Source organism: Aquarana catesbeiana, linkage group LG05 (assembly GCF_042186555.1).
Source record: "Aquarana catesbeiana isolate 2022-GZ linkage group LG05, ASM4218655v1, whole genome shotgun sequence".
Classification (NCBI taxonomy): Eukaryota; Metazoa; Chordata; class Amphibia; order Anura; family Ranidae; genus Aquarana; species Aquarana catesbeiana.
In genome coordinates this window covers 457,729,658-457,752,954 of record NC_133328.1, presented here as the reverse complement: position 1 = coordinate 457,752,954, position 23,297 = coordinate 457,729,658, and the positions used below count along the sequence as shown (strand labels likewise).

The window sequence follows — 23,297 nt, the reverse complement described above, 5'->3', positions numbered from 1 at the left end:
GGTGGAGGCGCGATTTGCTCCTAAAGGTAGGGGCGGATTGCCCCCATGCTTCAGCATATATTTTTTAGGCACAGATTGCGTTAAAAAAATCAAGTTGTTTTATTGAATTAATGTTTTATCATTACCATTTGTTTGCTTTTCAGGTACGCCATTCAGCTGCAGCACTGATTTATTAATCTTGACAGCAACAGCGCTTGCTCTCACGATATGAAACTCAGCGACTGTAGGAGGTGATTTCACCACCACAGTTAAAAGAAAAAAAAAAGAAAAAAAAATGGTGCATGTATGCCCATCATTAGAAATGGGTGGATGAAGGGCAGTATTCTAATGGTGGGCATACCCGCCGATCAATCTCTTTTTTTTTGTTCAGCCCACAGGCTGCATGAAAAAAAGAACATTACAATATATGCCCAACAAGGACCAGCAACGTACTGGTATGTTGCTGGACTTTGAGTGGTTATACCTGAATGATGCCTGCAGGTATAGGACTGACAATTAAAAATATATATATACTTCTGCTATAAAAACACACCCAATAATTTTTTTTTAATCGAATTTCTTCATAATTTTAGGCCAACTTGTATTCTGCTACATATTTTTGTTAAAAAAAAAAAAATCCCAAAAGCAAAGTTATAGCGTCTCCAAAATAAGGGATAAATTTATGTCTTTTTTCTTTTTTACTAGTAATGGCGGGGATCAGCAATTTTTAGCAGGACTGCGACATTGCGGCAGACAGACCGGACACCCAACTGACATTTTTTACACTTTTTTGGGAACCATTGACATTTTTACAGTGACCAGTGCTAAAAATATGCACTGACATTGTACTAATGGCACTGGCAGGGAAGGGGTTAACATCAGGGGCGATCAAAGAATTAACTCTGTTTCCTCAGTGTGTTTCTAACTGTGTGGTGAGATGGGCTGCCTGGGACAACACACAAATCAGTCTTCCCGCATAGTATAAAGACAGGATCTCTGTGATCCCCTGTCAGAATGGAGATCTGCTTTGTTTACTATGGCAGATCCCCGTTCTGTAACTGCGGGGAACAATTTCAGGCGGCCGGCGGACATAGTTTGTTGGACCCACTGACTGTCTCCCCTGCTGGCCAATCTGCGCATGTGCCCACAGATCGCCGTGTACTAGCCAACGTACAGCTATGGCGATTGGCGCAGCCGAGCCAACCTGCCATAGTATAACTGCAGCGGCTGGTCGGCAAGCGGTTAATGTAGAAATCAAGCCGATTATAATCAAGTGAAACCATGTGTATCGAACTTATTCAAGTAGGTATATAACTAAATGTAAACCTTTACATACATAAAATCCATAAACATAAATCACTGAACAAATATAATTCATGAAAAAACATTTAAGCATGTGTAAGGCCCATGGCTTGCTGATGATTAGTAGGTCTTTAATATTCTATAGGGGAGCTGCCACCCAGCTGAGATGTCCACACAAGCCAGAAAACCTGTGGCAATTGGCAAGTCACCTCCCACAGGGCCTCGACTTTTCCCCCCAGGCGTATCACAGTCCTGGACCTGTAATGCACCCTGCCAGCAATGTCCCTGAATACATAATACCCTAGAGAGATCATTGCCCACAGGATCAAATACCGACCGGCTTGCATGCGGGATCCGGGTACATTCCCTCTTGGCCTTCTGGTCACAAGTGACCAATCTATATAAAGCCCTGGCTCAGCGGGGGTGTTCAGAATAGGCCATTACAGTGGCTTGCGAAAGTATTTGGCCCCATTGAACTTTTCAACCTTTTTCCACATTTCAGGCTTCAAACAAAGATATAAAATTTTTATTTTTTTGTGAAGAATCACCAACAAGTGGGACACAATTGTGAAGTGGAACGAAATCTATTGGATATTTTAAACTTTTTTAGCAATTAAAAAACTGAAAAGTGGTGCGTGCAAAATTATTCGGCCCCTTTACTTTCAGTGCAGCAAACTCACTCCAGAAGTTCAGCGAGGATCTCCGAATGATCCAATGTTGTCCTAAATGACTGATGGTGATAAATAGAATCCACCTGTGTGTAATCAAGTCTCTGTATAAATGCACCTGCTCTGTGATAGTCTCAGGGTTCTGTTGAAAGCACAGAGAGCATAATGAAGACCAAGGAACACACCAGGCAGGTCCGTAATACTGTTGTGGAGAAGTTTAAAGCCGGATTTGCATACAAAAAGATTTCCCAAGCTTTAAACATCCCAAGGAGCAATGTGCAAGCGATCATTTTGAAATGGGAGTATCAGACCACTGCAAATCTACCAAGACCTGGCTGTCCCTCTAAACTTTCAGCTCAGACAAGGAGAAGACTGATCAGAGATGCAGCCAAGAGGCCCATGATCACTCTGGATGAACTGCAGAGAACTACAGCTGAGGTGGGAGAGTCTGTCCATAGGACAACAATCAGTCGTACACTGCACAAATCTGGCCTTTATGGAAGAGTGGCAAGAAGAAAGCCATTTCTCAAAGATATCCATAAAAAGTCTCATCTAAAGTTTGCCACAAGCCACCTGAGAGACACACCAAACATGTGGAAGAAGGTGCTCTGGTCCGATGAAACCAAAATCGAACTTTTTGGCCACAATGCAAAAACGATATGTTTGGCGTAAAAGCAACACAGTTAATCACACTCAACACACCATCCCCACTGTCAAACATGGTGGTGGCAGCATCATGGTTTGGGCCTGCTTTTCTTCAGCAGGAACAGGGAAGATGGTTAAAATTGAGGGGAAGATGGATGCAGCCAAATACAGGACCATTCTGGATGAAAACCTGTTGGAGTCTGCAAAAGACCTGAAACTGGGACAGAGATTTAGCTTCCAACAAGACAATGATCCCAAACATACAGCAAAATCTACAAAGGAATGGTTCACAAATAAACGTATCCAGGTGTTAGAATGGCCAAGTCAAAATCCAGACCTGAATCCAATCGAGAATCTGTGGAAAGAGCTGAAAACTGCTGTTCACAAACGCTCTCCATCCAACCTCACTGAGCTCGAGCTGTTTTGCAAGGAAGAATGGGCAAGAATTTCAGTCTCTCGATGTGCAAAACTGATAGAGACATACCCCAAGCGACTTGCAGCTGTAATCGCAGCAAAAGGTGGCTCTACATAGTATTAACGCAAGGGGGCCGAATAATTTTGCACGCCCCACTTTTCATTTTTTTATTAGTTAAAAAAGTTTCAAAAATCCAAAAGATTTCGTTCCACTTCACAATTGTGTCCCACTTGTTGGTGATTCTTCACAAAAAATAAAAATTTTATATCTTTATGTTTGAAGCCTGAAATGTGGCAAAAGGTTGAAAAGTTCAAGGGTGCCGAATACTTTCGCAAGCCACTGTAAATAAAGAACTAAGCTCACAAAATAAGATCTTCAGAGAGACATCTGTATCTGTAGGTACATCCATCACCTAAATACACTAGCTAAAAACAGAGGCTTAGCTTAGCACCTGCTTAAAAAGCACAGACTAAAGTCGATTGGCGAAATTCATTACGGTGGATCGGATTGTCTCTGATGTCATTATTGGACTGCCGAATACCAGGCGGCATTAACGTGGAACGTATTCTGGCTCTTGTGACAGGTGGAGTGGTTGCAATCCTTATACGTTTTTAAGCTTGACAGTCCTTTTAAAGTTTACAAGCACCAACATATGTGACTGCACTGTGTTTTTACATTTTTGATACATTTTCCTTTGTTTTTTTTGTGATGAGCCTTTTAGTTTCTTGCTTTTTACCCTGTGAGTGGAGCCCTGCAAGTCTGGGAAAGAGGAGGATCATGCTACAAAATGAATGCAGCGAGTCTGATCTTTGTTTTGTTACAAAGGTTCAACCTTTCTGGTGAGTTCATGCGGTCCAAGGGGTGTGCATAGGATTCTTGATACTCTTTCACAGCAGATGAAGCACTGGTGAATTTCCTTTTTTGGGTTGGAGACATTTTGTAGAGGTTTGCAAAGTGGCGCTATTGGAACTGTATATGGAACTGTGACATCAGCACTGGTTTATTTACATTGTTTCATTTATACTGCCCTTTATAAATTGCATATAAGTTCAGTCATTAGCGCTGCCTTACTTACACTTTTTAAGTTTATTAATTTGTGTTACTCATGTGAGAAAGGTAGCAGCTTGGATAGGTAGTTAAATATATTGAGTGTAGCTTTGTCTGACATATATTAAGCTTTGCGCGTTGCGGTTTGTCGTAATAATTGTGGCAAAAACGCACTGCTTTTTAGATGCCATTAAAAATAAATGGCACCCGAATATTCCTTTTGTAATTTCAGTGCGATTTGAGATCACAGGCACAATCGCAGCAAGATTCAAAAACACCAAATGTGAATAGAGCCTAATAAAGAAAGTGGAGGTAAATAAGACCTCTTCTATGTTGCAGTAAAATTATTGTGTCGCACAGGTAATTATTGCCTTGCATCTGAGACAATTTTGCAACAAAATTTGTCTTAAAATTTCACTGGATCTGATACCTGAGGTTTCCATTACTCTCTAAAGTTCTCCAAATATCTTCTTTGCCTGTAAAACTCTGCTTCTTCACAAGAGATGCATGTGACAGTTCTGGCAGAGTTGCAACAGATTTATATATACAGACACCTTACAAACACGTACATGAATCTGTCAACTTCTGCCACATAATTTACAGATTTCAAGGTGTATGTTTACGCAGTCTTCGAAAACTATAAAGGAAATCCTCCATGCTTTATATTTCTTCAGAAGATTTAAAAAATATTTAAGTATACAAAGTCTTCTAAAGCTGCTGGGAATTCTTAGCTTACCTTTCTCTAACAGTGTTTGCTTTAAGGTCTTTGCAAGGAGAACTCTAACATTTGGTACTCGGTCAGAGGCAAGCTGCAGGAGATGAGGCATTAAATGCATAGCAAATTGCTCCATAGGAAGGCAGTCATCTTCTATGAGAGCCTAGAAGAAAAAAAAACAAAAAAAAACAAACACACTAGAGTATTAATATGTTAAAGTGACAATTCAACACCTATTATTCTGCAAGTGCCCTGTCTCCTAGGAGCAAAGCATATATTCCACAGTCTGTGTCATTATACACACGAATATGGCAACACTAAAGCCTGCGCATAATTAAAGTGATATTAGACCCTCAGTTTTATCAGCACTTTGAACGGCTCATTTAAATCACTTACTGAGTATGCAGTTTATTTATCTTTGAATCTTTGCCTCTGTTTCAGTTTAAGCTGGGGCCACGACTGCTGCCCCAGGTATGCTTTTTCAGGGTGGCTCTTTTCTCTTGCAGCATCCTATAAAGCCAACCTTGCAGGTAGAGATTAGAGTTATGTCACCCTACCTCCTGTCACAGGCAGAGTGATACCAAATGCGGTGGGAAATGGGGCGTGACCGGATGCTGAGGTGAGAGGTCGTTGTGAGCCCGGACCTCGCGCCCGCTCCCATGCTTGAAATAGCCTGATACACGTCTGATACAGCAAAGCAGAGTGCGGAAGGAGAAACTGAGGAAACAGAGCAGCCGATTGGTGTGATGGACATCGTGGTTAGACGGCGTATTGACAGCACGCTCTCCTGCGTCTCTCCCGTGGTAGGTTCCAGCAATGTGCGCCTCAGTGAGAGGGGAGGAGGCGCATACCCGGGAAAGAGAAGCCGTCCGTAAGGTCCGTGAACCCCGAGCGGACACTCCCTCCAGTATGACCAGGAGATGGGGAACGGAGGAGGCGGCCATGCAGGATGGAGCCGGAACCCAAATACAACGCGGGCTTAAAAGAAAAAGCCGATGCGAAGCTGGAGCGATTCGCCCACACGCTAAATCAGACACCCAAGAAGGGTGGACAGGCAGGGGGGACGCAACATCAGGGTCTCCAGGCCGGCCACCCTGTGGGGAGGAGAAGTCAAGGCCCAGCAGCAAAAACACCATCATCGGCAGCACCAGCGGCATCTGTGGTCCCGGAGGGTGAGCATGGATTAAATAAGGAAATAGTGGAAGGAATTTCTGTGCCAGTTGTAGTAACAGAGAAGGAGCCATCTTTGAAAGTTATTCTTTTGGCAATTAACTGTAAGTCATCATTATTTGAACTATCTGACCAGCTTAAATGCATTAGAGAAGACCTACTATCCTTAAAACATGATGTGTAAGAGGAATGTACACGGACAACTGCTCTTGAGGGGAGACTTAGCCAGGTAGAAGACGATGTGAACCCGATGAGACAAGAGGTATAGCTAATGAGGGAACAACTAAATATGTGTATGCATAAAATGGACGATATGGAGAATAGAATACGTAGGAAAAATATTAGGGTTCTTGGTTTCCCTGAGAGAAGTGAAGGTAATAACCCCTCAGAATATATGGAGGCTTGCTTGGCTTCAGGAAATGTTTGGTAAAGATTCTCTATCAAGTTTTTTCGCAATTAAACGCGCGCATAGTCTCTAGGACACCATCTCCAGGGGGCCATCTAAGGCCCCTTTATTATCAAGCTCTTGTACTATAAGGATAAGGTCATTATTCTCCAGAAAGAGAGAGAGATGAAAAACATACAGTATAAGGGTGTAAGGATCTCAATATACCCGGACTGCTCCCCTGAATTACAGAGACAAAGAGCAAAGTTTAGAGAGTGTAAGCGTAGACTGCAATAGCTTAATATCAATTATGCACTACTCTATCCGGCACCCTTACGAATAACAGTATTTGGGGAAGTCAGGTTTTTTTATATGCCTGCAGAAGTAACATCATGGCTGGAAAAGAATGAAGAAAGGATACAGCGGGGTGAAGGAATATGAGAAAAACTGAAAATTGGATACGTTTATGTAACCCAATGTTTTTCTTCTTTTGTTAATTTTTTTATTTTCTGAGACTCCGGGACTTTTTTCCCCATCTCAGGACATATATATAGTTGTGTGTGTATGTATGTATATATATATATAGAGACAGAGAGAGACAGAGACAGAGAGAGAGAGACAGAGACAGAGAGAGATGTGAGGGAGTGAGGGTAGGGGAGGGGGGAAAAAATATTTATGAACACATTGGAGATGATTCCCCACTTACAAGGTCTGGGTAAGCAATGCACAAAGTAAAAAGGTAACGAAAAGGTTGAGAAGTATCACCTTGGGGGGAAAGGAGTACGAAGGAGGAAGAGACATATTTTGGTATGATGAGGAAGAGAGAGAGTGGGGGGGGGGGGGGGGTGGAGAGAATGTGGGGTATGCTGGGAAGAGGAGAAGTAAGAAACACTATGGAATATATACTGAGTTTGCACTGGAAGGAAAATAACTAAAGGGGAACACAGAAACCAGGGTTAAAATACCCCAGAATTTTAGACACGAAGGAATAAGGGGTAAGGTTAAGAGGTATCCTGAATGGAGAAAAAGGAAAGGGACAGGAGAATGATAGGTATTAGGGAGGGAAGAGGAAAAACCCTAAATCAGACTAGAAAAGTCAAGATATGCTCTTGGAATGTACGGGGGGGGGGTAGGGATACGGGGGGGGGGTAGGGATATGTCTAAAAGACAGGTAATTGTTTCTATGGCTGGTATTAGTGGATTTAAAATACTTTGCCTGCAGGAGACACACCTTGAGAAAGGAACAACTGGTGCTTTAAGGCACAGGAATTACCAGTTGCAATATCACTCTACCCATACCTCATATTCAAGAGGTGTAAGTGTATTGATAGATTCTGGATTGGTCTTCTCCTGTAGGCAGAGTAAGGTGGATGAGAATGGACGGTATATTTTTCTTTTCTGTGTAATTGAAAATAGAGAGTGTGTGTTAGCCAACGTTTATATGCCTCCCCCACTTATTGTGGAAATTATGTGTGACTTAATGAGGTTCATCGCAGATAAACCGGGGGGGGGTGCCGGTTATAGTGGCAGGAGATTTCAATATTATTATTATTATTATAATACAGGATTTATATAGCGCCGACAGTTTACGCAGCGCTTTACAACAACATTAGGGCAGACAGTACAAGTACAATACAATTCAATACAGGAGGAATCAGAGGGCCCAGCTCGTTAGAGCTTACAATCTAGGAGGGAGGGTAATATGACTATGAATCAAAGCATAGATGGGTTTCCACCGAGGATGGCTCCCGGGGGGGAGGCCTGCTCTTCCAATTTTGTGAGGAGATAGGGTTGGTGGATGTCTGGAGGAGGCACCCAGGGGAAAAAAAACAGTACTCCTGCCACTCTAGGACACATGCCACCTTGTCCAGAATTGATTTTGTGCTATGTAATGAGGACGTTTTGAACATAACGGAGGAAGTGGATTACGAACCAAGTGGGATCTCGGACCACTTACCCGTAGTTATTTCAATAAAAATAGGGATGGGTTACAGTGGAGGAGATTGGAAAGCAAATCCCTTTTGGCTTGAAATAATAGAAGACATGGGGAATTGCAGCCAGCCTAGAGGAATTTGTAAACCTAAATTTAGGGTCAGCTCCACTGGGAGTAACTTGGTACACCTTGAAGGCCTTTCTTCGGGGTGTGTTGATACAGAAAATCCCCCATGTTAAGAGACAATCACAGGCTAAGGAGATCAAAGTAAGAGAGAAAGTGAGACAGGCAGAAGTGCAGTATGTGGAGGAACCAACCCTAGACAGATATGGGAAGTGGGTAGAGAGACAAGAAGAATATAGGAAACTAATGTTGGAGAAAGCGGAAAATAAAAGAATGTTCCAGAGACAGAATTTTTTTGGGGAGGGAGAACGAGTAGGAAGAACCCTGGTCCTGATAGCGAAGGCAAATAGTGACCCCCAGTCTTCATACCAGCAATATGGGATAAAGTAGGGAAAATCAAAAGAACCACTCCGGAAATAGTGAATGAGTTTAAAAGTTATTATGAAAACCTGTATAGTACATCACAAATTAATGTAGAAGGGGAAATGTGGGATTTCTTTGAAAGGCGGAAAATTCCCTCACTGTCAAGAGAAGACAGGGAGGAACTGGAAGCCCCACTGACATTGGAAGAGTTACAAAAGGCAACCGCAGACATGACGAATCAAAAAACCCCCGGGCCAGATGGTCTGCCAATAGAAATTTACAAGAGGTATGGAGGCGTATTGCTCCCTAAACTCTTGGCGGTGTTTAACCACTTGAGCCCCGGACCATTATGCTGCCTAAGGACCAGAGGTCTTTTTCCAATTTGGCACTGCGTCGCTTTAACTGCTAATTGCGCGGTCATGCAATGCTGTACCCAAACGAAATTTGCGTCCTTTTCTTCCCACAAATAGAGCTTTCTTTTGAAGGTATTTGATCACCTCTGCAGTTTTTATTTTTTGCGCTATAAACGGAAAAAGACCGAAAATTTTGAAAAAAAAAGATATTTTCTACTTTTTGTTATAAAAAAAATCCAATAAACTAAATTTTAGTCATACATTTAGGCCAAAATGTATTCGGCCACATGTCTTTGGTAAAAAAAATGTCAATAAGCATATATTTATTGGTTTACGCAAAAGTTATAGCGTCTACAAACTAGGGTACATTTTCTGTAATTTACACAGCTTTTAGTTTATGACTGCCTATGTCATTTCTTGAGGTGCTAAAATGGCAGGGCAGTACAACCCCCCCCCCCAAATGACCCCATTTTGGAAAGTAGACACCCCAAGGAAATTGCTGAGAGGCATGTTGAACCCATTGAATATTTATTTTTTTTGTCCCAAGTGATTGAATAATGACAAAAAAAAAAAAAATATTTACAAAAAGTTGTCACTAAATGATATATTGCTCACACAGGCCATGGGCCTATGTGGAATTGCACCCCAAAATACATTCAGCTGCTTCTCCTGAGTATGGGGATACCACATGTGTGGGACTTTTTGGGAGCTTAGCCGCGTACGGGGCCCCGAAAACCAAGCACCGCCTTCAGGATTTCTAAGGGTGTAAATTTTTGATTTCACTCTTCACTGCCTATCACAGTTTCAGAGGCCATGGAATGCCCAGGTGGCACAAAACCCCCCCAAATGACCCAATTTTGGAAAGTAGACACCCCAAGCTATTTGCTGAGAGGCATATTGAGTCCATGGAATATTTTATATTTTGACACAAGTTGCGGGAAAGTGACACTTTTTTGTTTTTTTTTTTTTTGCACAAAGTTGTCACTAAATGATATATTGCTCACACAGGGCATGGGCATATGTGGAATTGCACCCCAAAATACATTTAGCTGCTTCTCCTGAGTATGGGGATACCACATGTGTGGGACTTTTTGGGAGCCTAGCCGCGTACGGGACCCTGAAAACCAATCACCGCCTTCAGGATTTCCAAGGGTGAAAATTTTTGATTTCACTCTTCACTGCCTATCACAGTTTCGGAGGCCATGGAATGCCCAGGTGGCACAAAACCCCCCCAAATGACCCCATTTTGGAAAGTAGACACCCCAAGCTATTTGCTGAGAGGCATGGTGAGTATTTTGCAGCTCTCATTTGTTTTTGAAAATGAAGAAAGACAAGAAAAAACTTTTTTTTTTTTCTTTTTTCAATTTTCAAAACTTTGTGACAAAAAGTGAGGTCTGCAAAATACTCACTATACCTCTCAGCAAATAGCTTTGGGTGTCTACTTTCCAAAATGGGGTCATTTAGGGGGGTTTTGTGCCACCTGGGCTTTCCATGGCCTCCGAAACTGTGATAGGCAGTGAAGAGTGAAATCAAAAATTCACGCCCTTAGAAAGCCTGAAGGTGGTGCTTGGTTTTCGGGGTCCCGTACGCGGCTAGGCTCCCAAAAAGTCTCACACATGTGGTATCCCCGTACTCAGGAGAAGCAGCAGAATGTATTTTGGGGTGTAATTTCACATATTCCCATGGCATGTTTGAGCAATATATCATTTAGTGAAAACTTTGTGCAAAAAAAAAAAAAAAAAATTAAAATTTGTCTCTTTCCCGCAACTTGTGTCGCAATATAAAATATTCCATGGACTCGACATGCCTCTCAGCAAATAGCTTGGGGTGTCTACTTTCCAAAATGGGGTCATTTGGGGGGGTTTTGAACTGTCCTGGCATTTTATGCACAACATTTAGAAGCTTATGTCACACATCACCAACTCTTCTAACCACTTGAAGACAAAGCCCTTTCTGACACTCATTGTTTACATGAAAAAGTTATTTTTTTTTTGCAAAAAAATTACTTTGAACCCCCAAACATTATATATTTTTTTAAAGCAAATGCCCTACAGATTAAAATGGTGGGTGTTTCATTTTTTTTTTTCACACAGTATTTGCGCAGCAATTTTTCAAACGCATTTTTTGGGGAAAAAACACACTTTTTTAAATTTTAATGCACTAAAACACACTATATTGCCCAAATGTTTGATGAAATAAAAAAGATGATCTTAGGCTGAGTACATGGATACCAAACATGACATGCTTTAAAATTGCGCACAAACGTGCAGTGGCAACAAAATAAAAGCATTTTTAAAAGCCTTTAAAAGCCTTTACAGGTTACCACTTTAGATTTACAGAGGAGGTCTACTGCAAAAATTACTGCCCTCGATCTGACCTTCGCGGCGATACCTCACATGCATGGTGCAATTGCTGTTTACGTTTGACGACAGACCGCCGTTTGCGTTCGCCTTAGCGCGAGAGCAGGGGGCGACAGGGGTGCTTTTTTTTTTTTTTTTTTTTCTTTATTTTTTTTTTGCTTTTTTATCTTATTTTTAAACTGTTCCTTTCATTTTTTTTTTTTTTAATCATTTTTATTGTTATCTCGGGGAATGCAAATATCCCCTATGATAGCAATAGGTAGTGACAGGTACTCTTTTTTGAAAAAATTGGGGTCTATTAGACCCTAGATCTCTCCTCTGCCCTCAAAGCATCTGATGACACCAAGATCGGTGTGATAAAATGCTTCCCCAATTTCCCAATGGCGCTATTTACATCCGGCGAAATCTAAGTCATAAAATGATCGTAGCTTCCGGTTTCTTAGGCCATAGAGATGTTTGGAGCCACTCTGGTCTCTGATCAGCTCTATGGTCAGCTGGCTGAATCACCGGCTGCATTCTCAGGTTCCCTGTTGAGACAGGAGAGCCAGAGAAAAACACGGAAGACGGTGGGGGGGGGGGGGGGCATTCCCTCCCACGGCTTGTAAAAGCAGTCTAGAGGCTAATTAGCCACTGGGATTGCTTTTACATGAAAGCCGACCGCTGGCTGAAAAGAAGGATACCAAGATGATACCTAAACCTGCAGGCATCATTCTGGTATAACCATTCAAAGTCGTGAATGGTGTACCTGAAGACAAAAAAATGGTTAACAATAAAGCACAGTAAACGGTAAAGTATAAAAAATTGCATACCTGAAAAGCAAACATGATAAAACATAATAACAATAAAACATTGCAGAATAGAATACAGTAAAAAAGAGCAGAACAAGAGAGAGAGAATAGAGAGAGAGAGAACAATAAAACAACAACAATTTTTTTTTATTTTATATATATTTTTTTTTTTACACTTTTTTTTGTAACTGTAACTTTTATAACGGTAACCGGTTCCAGGTTCGGGTCTCTCAAAATGCGATGGCATCTTGGGAGACCCTGTGAAAGTGTGCCTAGTCTGTGCAATGCTGTACCCTACGCTAATACTCAACTAGTGTATGGTAGCGTTCAAAACATTCACCAATGCAAAGACCAGGATTGTCAGGACAGGAGGGACAATAATAGCGGGTGTCACGCCTATATCCGCACTTGCTGCAGACACGACATCTTTTTTGGGGGTTCGTTGGGTAGGGGTACTCGGGAGGACATAAAGAAAATGCCTCTCATGCAGCCGACTGCATTTGGTTGGGGATGTGAATGGGGGAAGTACGGGCGCTGCAGAAGCGGTGGGTTCCCAATTAGGATTGGCGAATGCAGCAGGAAGGGCACTATGGGCACGACGGGCCTGTGTTTGTCTTCTTGGTGGCAGCGGGACACTACTTGTGCTTGCCACCTCACCAGCTTGAACTGCACTTATAGGACTCGCCACGTCACCAAGTGTTACTGCAGTGCTGGTTTGACTACGACCGGGGTGTACTAGGCCGCTGGCGCTTGCCAGTTCAATAAAAAGCTACCAAAAAAAACTGTTAGCGATCGCAGGGATCAGACTTGACTCTGCGAACACTGCAGTTATGCGTTAAGTGTTTTGTAAGTGACAGTGATCGATCGATACTGCACTTGGGTGGGCTGGGCTGGGCCGGGCGGAGGGGCAAAACGCAGGTGCTAGCAGGTATCTGGGCTGATCCCGCTAACACTGCGTTTTTGGGAACCCTAAACTGCTGGGGACGCTAGTATAGATCTGATCGGATCAGATATTGATCCGATCAGATACTATACCACTAAGGGAGCTGTACGGTGCGTGCGTGGGTGTTAGCGCTACTGGCGCTAACCTGACGCTGCCTGGGGCTGCTGCTTGCCAGTTCACCAAAATGCTACCAAAAAAACTGTTAGCGATCGCAGGGATCAGGCCTGACTCTGCGAACGCTGCAGTTATGCGTTTAGTGTTTTGTAAGTGACAGTGATCGATCGATACTGCACTTGGGCTGGGCCGGGCGGAGGGGCAAAACGCAGGTGCTAGCAGGTATCTGGGCTGATTCCGCTAACACTGTGTTTTTGGGAACCCTAAACTGCTGGGGACGCTAGTATAGATCTGATCGGATCAGATATTGATCCGATCAGATACTATACCACTAAGGGAGGCGTATGCTGCGTGCGTGGGTGTTAGCGGTACTGGCGCTAATCTGACGCTGCCTGGGGCGACGCATATCAGCGCCGGGCGATCAGGGGGCTAAACCTTTATTCGGTAATAAACGGTGGGTGCCCTGACACTATAAAAAATAAACAAACTAACCAGCGTCACCCGTAACAGTTATACGGTGATCAGTGGTGAAAGGGTTAACTAGGGGGCAATCAAGGGGTTAAAACATTTATTAGATAGTATATGGGGGTCCCTGTCGCTATAAAACGCTGACGGCGAACCTAAATATTTACCTCACTAACTAGCGTCACCAGCGACACTAATACAGCGATCAGAAAAATGATCGCTTAGTGACACTGGTGACAGGGGGTGATCAAGGGGTTAAAACTTTATTAGGGGGGGTTAGGGGGGTATCCTAGACCTACAGGGGGGTAATACTAACTGTCCCAACACTGTAACTGTCACAAACTGACACCAATGCAGTAATCAGAAAAAAAAACTGCTGGTGTCAGTTTGTGACGGGGGGGGGGGGATCGGGGGGCGATCGGGGTGTTTTGTGTGCCTGGCATGTTCTACTGTGTGTGTGCGTTGTGCACTCACAGTGAAGTCTTCTCTCCTCGGGCCGGAACGGAAATTACAGAGCCGAGGAGAGATGACATCATTTCCTTTGCTGCTGTTTAGCATACAGCAGCAAAGGAATGTTCTCATTGGCCGGCGGCGATCGCGAGGGGGGGGGCCACGAACGGATGGCCTCCCCCTCATCTCCGATCGCCGTGGGAGAAAAGACGACCGCCTCAGGCACCGGGGGGGGGGGGGGGGGGTCCGATCGGACCTCCCACCCGCGGAAGGCAAATCACGTATATGTACGTGATTTTGCCTGTCCGTGCCACCTTGCTGACGTAAATCGGCGTGAGGCGGTCGTCAAGTGGTTAACAGAGCCGCCGAGGAAGGGAAACTGCCCATATCTATGACGGCAGCTACAATAATTGTACTGCCAAAAGAGGGGGAAAACCCGCTAGAGGCAGCTTCGTACAGGCCTATATCACTTCTGTGTTCAGATGTAAAAATTTTGGCAAAAGCGTTGGCAGCAAGGCTAAATAGAATAATTTCTAAGGTGGTACATCCAGATCAAACGGGTTTTATACCGGATAGGGCTACAAATGTGAATATAAGGCGAGTATACCTAAACATGCAGTTGCCAATAGAAAATGGAGGGAATAGAGCTGTTCTATCATTAGATGCGGCTAAAGCCTTTGACAGTCTCGAATGGCACGATTTGTGGAAGGTACTGGCAGAATTTCAATTTGGCCCTAACTTCGTCCAGTGGATAAGAGTACTGTATGAGAGACCTAGGGCCAAGGTGAGAATAAATGGGGAGTGCTCTGAATGGATCCAGTTGGAGAGGGGAACGAGACAGGGGTGCCCGTTGTCGTCCCTGCTCTTCGCCCTCGCAATGGAGCCATTGGCTATCGCATTAAGAACCTCCCAAAAGGTACAGGGATTCAAAAAAAGATGGGGGAGAAGAAGGTTGCTATGTATGCAGATAATGTTCTGCTGTTCTTAGGGGACACACAGTCCTCTTTGAGGGCAGCCATGGGAATAGTCAAGTATTTTGGATATTTCTCTGGGTTGGTAATTAACTGGGAAAAATCTGTACTTTTGCCGATAGACCCCCTTATAGAACCCCTTTCACAACAGGTAACCCAAATAAGAGTAAGTCAAATGAGATATCTGGATATTAATATAACAAGAGACCCAGGGCAGTACATAACAGGAAATGTAGTTCCACTTATGACAAAATTAAAACAGAAATATCGGGTGTGGAGCTGTCTCCCTCTCTCGGTGGCTGGTTTCAGATAACCATGGGTTAAATTTCTTCCAGACCTTGGAACATATGGCTATAGTGACTGGTTTTCTGCAATTTACCAGGGTCTTGACTACTTTGTCAGAGAACCCCTGGGCGCGTAGTATCTTTTCTTCAGATACCAGGCCGTCAAGTTTAAGGAAACCACCTGTGGGTGGAACACTGGACCCTGCGATAAGTTTTTTCTCTTCAGAAGACTCAGTGGAGGCTCTGAGATCAGAGTCTGTAACAGGGAAAACCATGGCCTCTTGGGCCAAAAAGGGGCTATTAGGATAAGATCTGTTTCTTCTAGAAGAAACTTCCAGAGGACTTCCGGAATTAGCCTGATCGGTGGGAAGGCGTAACATAGGGCGAATGGTCACGGATTCACCAGAGCATCGATCTCCAATGATTGATCTGCTGGGTTCAGAGAAAATAACTTCTCTGTTCTGCAACTGTTCTGATCTGCGAAAAGGTCCGCTTTGGTACATCCCCATCTGTTGGCGAGACCCACAAAGATTTTGGGATGAAGGGACCAATTGTCTCAACATACCCGGTAGCGGCTAAGATAATCTGCCAGTTTTGTGTCCCCTTCAGGTGCACTGCTGTAATTGAGGCTAGATTCCCTTCTGCCCATGATAAAATCTCCTGAGCGATAGATTAAAGTATCCGACTCGAGCGATATTGTCGGAAAGAATCTGGAGGTTGTGACCCCTGATTTCCATCTGATATGCCTGCAAGGCTCTCTGAACCGCTAGAAGCTCTCTCTGATTCGATGAAGCTCTTGCTTCCCTTGAGGACCATTCTCCCTGCGCCATTGTGTTGCTGAGATGGGCTCCCCATCCCCAGGAACTCGCATCCGTTGTGATCCTCTGGGATATAGGAATGGACCGTGGTAGACCTCTCATTAGGTGAAGGTGCGTCCTCCACCACCACAAGCTTCTTTTTACCCTGGAGGGTAACAAGTCCAGGGAACTTGCGTCTCTCCGTCCCAGTACCTTAGTAGAAACAGCTGTAATGGGAGTTGATGAAATCTTGCCCATGGCACTGTGGGAAAGCAATAGGTCATCAGACCCACTGCTCTTAAAACTTCCCTCAGCGAGACCAACATTGTTTGCATCATTCTTGAGACCTTGTCCTGTGGGAGAAAAACTTTTTGGTCTGCTGAGCAAAATTCGCATCCCAGATATGTCACTTTCTGGGCCAGAATTAAGGAAGACTTCTCTTTTTTTAACCAGCCTAGAGATTGAAGGATTTCCTGTACAGTCTGAAGATTCACTAATAACTTTTAGTATGACTCTGCCACCACTAGGAGGTCATCCAGGTAAGGGATAATAGTTATCGCCTTTAAACTTAGTGGAGCCAGCTCCTCCCTGAGGACAGACCGAAGGGGAGGGCTTGAAATTGAAAGTGCCGAATCTCTGTTCCCATCTTGACCACTAGTCTCAAGAATCTTTGGAAGACTGGATGAATGGGGATGTACAGATAGACATCCCTCAAATCCAAACTGGCCATGAAGCAGTTTGGGTAAAGCAGGTTTTTGATTGAGAACACTGTCTCTATACAAAAGTGCTTGTACATGATCAAACGGTTTAGAGAACGGAGGTTCAGGATAAGCCGCTATTTTACTGACGGTTTTCTGATGACAAATATAAGCAAATAAAATCCCTTGCCCTGATCCAACCGGAGAACCGGGTTCAGGAACTTTTGATCTATCAAGTCTCCAATTTGGAGACCCAGGGCCCTCGCTTTTACCCGGTCTTGGGGAGGGAAGGTGACCAATAATCGCTCTGGTGTCTGGCAAGAATATTCCAGCCTGTACCCATTGGTCACTAGGTCCAGGATAAATGGACTTGAGGTGACTGCTGCCCACTGTGGGAGAAAAGCCCTAAATCTTCCTCCCACTGGGAGACAAGAGTCACTGTGGCTTGGCGGGTTGTTGAGGAGGGTTAAACAAGATGCCACCTTTACCTCTGCCGTTGTGCCCTGTCCAATGCTTTTTGCAAGAGAACAAATTACCCCAATGAATTATACGCCACATACACTCCATAACACTCCGCGCAGGAGGAAAGAAAAATGTGTCCCCGTCACCTAGTCCCCAGTGGTAACAAGGGGAAGACCACTCACAGGATGTGCAAGCTAGTAAAATACACTTCAGGCTTAAGTGTGAGGTGCTGGTGTTAGGGCCTGCTTCCGCATGGGGCCTGGAGGATTGCCCTTTTATCTGGTGGGGGTTAACATATTTCCTGTCCGGGTAGGGAGGAGCCCTAGGTCTCATGGCCGTCCTGGAAAGACGCTTAGAGAAAAGGTAGTACCTTAGTTTAGCATTTACACCACCCCAGAGAGAGAGAACCTTTAATAGGGCTCACCTAGCCCCTATGCAACAACCCTGCTAAGCACCTTAGCTGGCCAATCAACACCTGGAGGACTCACATGACCTGGGTAAGGAGGAATGGATCGCTGAAAGTGAATGGTTGAGAGCCTGCTCTGTGTCCCACAGCTGTCACTTAGAAGCGCCGCATGTCAACCACCTTCTGCTTAAACAAGATGGCTGTGTGCAAATGCGCGTGGTCACGGCAGATGGGCGCAGCTGTGTATGTGCACGAGGTCCTACATGTACCATACTTGGAGCTACAACGCATGACCGGCTCTGTGTGTACAACATTCTGTGTGATGAAGCCGCAAGCACCATGGCTGACCAGCACAGCTGCGAACTCCTGCGCTATGGCAAACTATCATGCCAAATGGCGAACCCCCATACGCGGACCCATCCAAAAAAGAGGCAGCCAAGACAACAAGAAAAGGTACTCCTACCCAAACACCGGCAGCCAGCCCAATCTCCCCCTGCTGTCACCACCACACAGATGTCCAGCCTCTTGCTAGTTTGACAGATTGCTATAACACATGGGGCACCCCACAATAAGTAAATAAGAGGGTTCACTTACCCGTCCAGGCACAGGGCAACCTTAGAAACCAAGAGCCCAATCTTCACCCATCACAGCAGGTTCCGTCACTTGGGGACCTTCAAGGACTGGGTATCCTTTCAATGTTTTAGGATCCACTCCCTTGGATCTGTACAGCACTTTGCAGGAATGCCTTAGCTCAATAGTGTCCAGGATTCCACTACACAGGGTCCAGCGCCCAAAGGTTGCGTTACAGGCAAAACCTCGCAGGATCCTTGCGTCTTCTTTGTGAGGCTTGGGTACCATTTAGTTAAGCCTTTCTCAAATGGATCCGATTGGTCAATCCCTTGATTCATTTAAGAACTGTTCTGGGACTCAAGACCTAGGGCTCGAGAGGGCTCAAACAAACGTGCCCATCCACCTTGCAGACACTGGTAAAAAACTGAAGTAGTTCCTGTATGGGAAGGGTTATACGGGGCAGACTTCCTGTCTAAGACTTTGGTTTACCAGCATCCATTCACCTAGAGATGGCGTATAACTAAGTAAGGAATAACAGCCTGTGTCCCGTGATGTACGATAAAGAAAAACCTTATCTGAAGGCTTATATGAAAGTAAAAAAAAACGAAAAAAAAAAAAAAAAAACTTAATGATCCAGTGCTTTACCAGGGAAAGAAATCATTCTGGAATCAAAAGCACACCTCCCCATCTACATTCACTTCAACCAGCACGTCTGCAGTAATGGCAACTCAGGAGAGGAGACTGAAGGGGCTCATTAGAGGCCCCTGTTATCTACGGCCTCTAAAAGAGCTGAAATCTGCCGATGAAATCAGACATTGTGGCAAAAAGTTCCACCATAGACAATTAGGAGGAAGACCGTGGGGTTCAGTGCCCAGAGGAAGGCAGGGACAACTGTTCATATAGAGGGCTCTGTGGGATAACCAAACACCACCAACCGAGCCATGTGCAAAGTCTGTGCCACAAAAAGTGTCCTCAGAGGGAGAGGGGCATCATCATCCCAGTGGGGTCCAGGGTATGATTATTATTATACAGGATTTATATAGCGCCAACAGTTTGCGCAGCTCTTAAAATTAAGGTAGACATTACAGTTACATTACAATTTGGTACAAGAGGAATCAGAGGGCCTTGCTCATTAGAGCTTACAATCTAAGAGGGGGGGTCAATTGATACACAAGGTAATAGCTGTGGGGGATGAGCTGATGGGGAAAGTAAAAAACTGTATTAGTTAGAAGCAGGATAGGCTTCATTAAAGAGAAGGGTTTTCAGGGATTGTCTAAAGATGGATAGATTAGGGGACAGTCGGACAGGTTGGGGTAGGGATTTCCAAAATATGGGAGAAGCTCTGGAGAAATCCTTTAGGCCAGCATGGGAAGAGGTGACAAGGGAGCAAAAAAGCAGGTGGTCTTGGGAGGAATGAAGAGAGCGGGTTGGTATTTTGAGACTAGGTTAGGGATGTAGCTGGGGGCAGAGTTGTGGATGGTTTTGTAAATTATTGTTAGTACTTTGAAATTTATAAATTGGGCGAGTGATGGGTATGGCAGAGAGGGGTGGGGGACACTGAACGGTTGGTAAGGTGGATGAGTTTTGCATTAGCATTCATTATGGACTGATGGGGGGCTAGTGTATGTAAAGGTAATCCAATGAGAGAGTTGCAGTAGTCGAGGTGAGAGATAACCATGGAGTGAATTAGAAGCTTGCTGGTGTCATTGGTTAAAAAGGGGTGAATTCTGGAGATATTGCGGAGGCTAAGGTGGCATAAGGACAGGGATTGGGTGTGGGCCTGAAAGGAGAGTTCGGAGTCTATGGTTACACCTAGCACCTTCGCACGTGGGGACAGACTGATAGTTGCGCCACTGATCTTGACAGAGAAGTCAGGGGAAGGGGCACATGGGGGAGGAAATAATATGAGCTAGGTTTTAGATCGATTCAGTTTCAAGTAGTGGTGTGACATCCAGGCTGATTTTTCTGTTAGTAAATCAGTGATGTGTGAGGAGACTGATGGGGTAAGCTGAGGGGTAGAGAGACAGATTTGGGTGTCATCGTCACATAAATGGTAGCAGAAGCCATGGGAGGCCATCAGCTGACCCAGGGAGGACATGTAGATTGAGAATAGTAGAGGTCCAAAGACAGAAACTTGGGGGACCCCAATGGTAAGAGATGGAGAGGAGGGGGTGGAGTTGTAAATGACACTGAAGGTGCAGTGAGATAGGCAAGATTCAAACCAATGGAGAGTGCAGCCAAGGACACTGAGCAAATTTAGTTTGAGGAGGAGGGGGCGATCACCTTCATCAAAGGAAGCAGAGAGGTCCAAGAGTAAGAGCACGGAATAATGACCATTGGTTTTAGCACTTAGTAAGTCGTTTGTGGGTTTTAGGAGAGCCGTTTCTGTGGAGTACTGTGGACGAAATCCAGACGGAAGGGGATCAAGAAGGTTATTCTCAATGAGGTGATCGCTCTAGTCTGTTGTAGACTAAATGTTCAAGGAGTTCGGAGGCAAAAGGGAGTAAGGAGATGGGTCTTAGGTTGTTAAGATTGGTAGGGTCCAGCAAGGGCTTTTTTGGTATGGGAGTGACTAGTGCATGTTTTAGAGGGTTGGGGAGGATGCCAGTAGAGAGGGAGAGGTTGAAGATATGAGTTAAAAAGAGTATAGGATAGAATCAGAGAGTGACTGAAGTATTTGAGAAGGAACAGGGTTCCAGGGGGCAGGTGGGTGTTAGGAAAAAGTTTAGCGACTTCCACTATAGTAGCTGGGTTAAACGAGAGTATTGATTGTGCAGGAGGACAAAGAGTAAAGTGATGGAGATATCTGTAGAGTGGAAATCTCAAGACCAATTGTATCAATCTTACTTTTGAAGTGATTAGCAATTTCCTGAGCAGTAAGTTAGTGGGTGGAGGTAATGGAGGATGAAGTAAAGCGTTAAAAGGTAGAAAAGAGTTGATGGGGACTGCGTGAGAGGGTGTTAATGAGAGTGATAAAGTAGGTCTTTTTGGCAGTGTGGAGGCAGGCATGGTATTTTTGGAGGGCAGATTTATATTGGCTGAAATCTTGCTGTGACTTAGTCTTACACCACAGACGCTCAAGAGCGCGGCTTTGTTTTTTGAGGCTTCCGGTATTGTCTGTCTGCCAGGGTTGTAACAGTCGGGGCCTGATTCTGTGTGCAGTGAGGGGGGCCAAGGTATTCAGGGTGGATGACAGCGAACTGTTGTAGATAGAAGTGGCCAGGTTGGGGCAGAACAAGGATGAGATTTTGTTGTAGAGACAATCTGTCGCAGAAAAAAGAAGAGAAGGATTAAGATGGCGAAGGTTTCTACGGGTAATTGTTTAGTAGTTGGAAAGCAAGGAGGAGGAAAGGAGAGGGTAAAACCAATAAGGTGGTGATCAGAGAGGAAAAGGAATGTTGGAGAGGTTGCACAGACTGCATAGATAGGAGAATATGAGGTCAAGGCAGTTGCCATCAGCGTGATTAGAAGCGCGAGTAGAAGCGTGTCCATTGTTTTAGGTCAAAAGGAGGTCAGGCTCAGAAATTTAGAAGTAGCGGGAGTGGCAAGATTAACAGGGATGTTGAAGCAACCAAGAATGATTGTTGGAATTTCAGAAGAAAGAAAGTAGGGTAGCCAGGCAGAGAAGTCATCAAGGAATCTTGATACTGGTCGAGGAGGCCGATAGATCACAGCAATTCTGAAGGAAACTGGAGAAAATAGACGAATACAGTGAGTTTCAAGTGAGGAGCAGGACAGAGAGGGAGGTGGATAAAGAACCTGAAAAGTGCTTTGAGGGGATAGGAGGATTCCAACACCACCTCCTTTCTGTCCACTAGGCCTGGGAGATTGAGTACCCAGGAGGCCACCATGGAAGAGGGCAGCAGGAGAAGGAAAGTCAGATTCTTGAAGCCAGGTCACCATAATTGCAAGTAGGTGGAAGGAATTTGTGATAAATATGTCATGGACAGTGGGAAGTTTGGTACAAACAGAGCGGGCATTCCAAAGGGCATAGGAGAAGGGGAAGCTGGTTCTAGGCAGCAAAGGAATAGACATTAGATTGTGTGGCTTGCTGCTACTATCAAAGGATAGGGGGTGCAGAGTATGTTGGCCAAGGGTAAATGATGGCAGACCAGGATTTGGGGAAATATCTCCAGAAGTTAGGAGAAGCAGAAGGGCGATAGGTGATATGGGAGGGTGACTTATGTGGGGGGACACTTCCAGTTTCCTGTTGGTTTTCTTGGTAGGCGGGTTCAGAATTAGCAGGAGCTGATGAGTGCAGTAATAAGGTGAAGACAGGAATGAGGGTGATATATATATTATAGATATACAGTGGGGACGGAAAGTATTCAGACCCTCTTACATTTTTCACTCTGTTATATTGCAGCCATATGCTAAAATCATTTAAGTTCATTTTTTTCCCCTCATTAATGTACACACAGCACCCCATATTGACAGAAAAACACAGAATTGTTGACATTTTTGCAGATTTATTAAAAAAGAAAAACTAAAATATCACATGGTCCTAAGTATTCAGACCCTTTGCTGTGACACTCATATTTAACTCAGGTGCTGTCCATTTCTTCTGATCATCCTTGAGATGGTTCTACACCTTCATTTGAGTCCAGCTGTGTTTGATTTTACTGAATTGACTTGATTAGGAAAGCCACACACCTGTCTATATACGACCTTACAGCTCACAGTGCATGTCAGAGCAAATGAGAATCATGAGGTCAAAAGGAACTGCCTGAAGAGCTCAGAGAAAGAATTGTGGCAAGGCACAGATTTGGCCAAGGTTACAAAAAATTTCTGCTGCACTTAAGGTTCCTAAGAGCACAGTGGTCTCCATAATCCTTAAATGGAAGACATTTGGGAGGACCAGAACTTTCCTAGAGCTGGCTGTCTGGCCAAA

General features: G+C 44.4%; 1 protein-coding gene across 7 annotated transcripts in view; it reads right to left on the bottom strand.

Annotated features, from left to right (window-relative positions):
* Window positions 1-23,297, bottom strand: part of PPP4R1 (protein phosphatase 4 regulatory subunit 1) — a 152,865-nt gene that overhangs the window by 4,775 nt on the left and 124,793 nt on the right. For all 7 annotated transcript variants that reach the window (XM_073631341.1, XM_073631342.1, XM_073631343.1 and 4 more), the window contains exon 19: window positions 4,793-4,934. In XM_073631341.1, coding sequence (XP_073487442.1) covers window positions 4,793-4,934 — 142 coding nt within the window. The remainder of the gene's footprint in view (window positions 1-4,792; window positions 4,935-23,297) is intronic.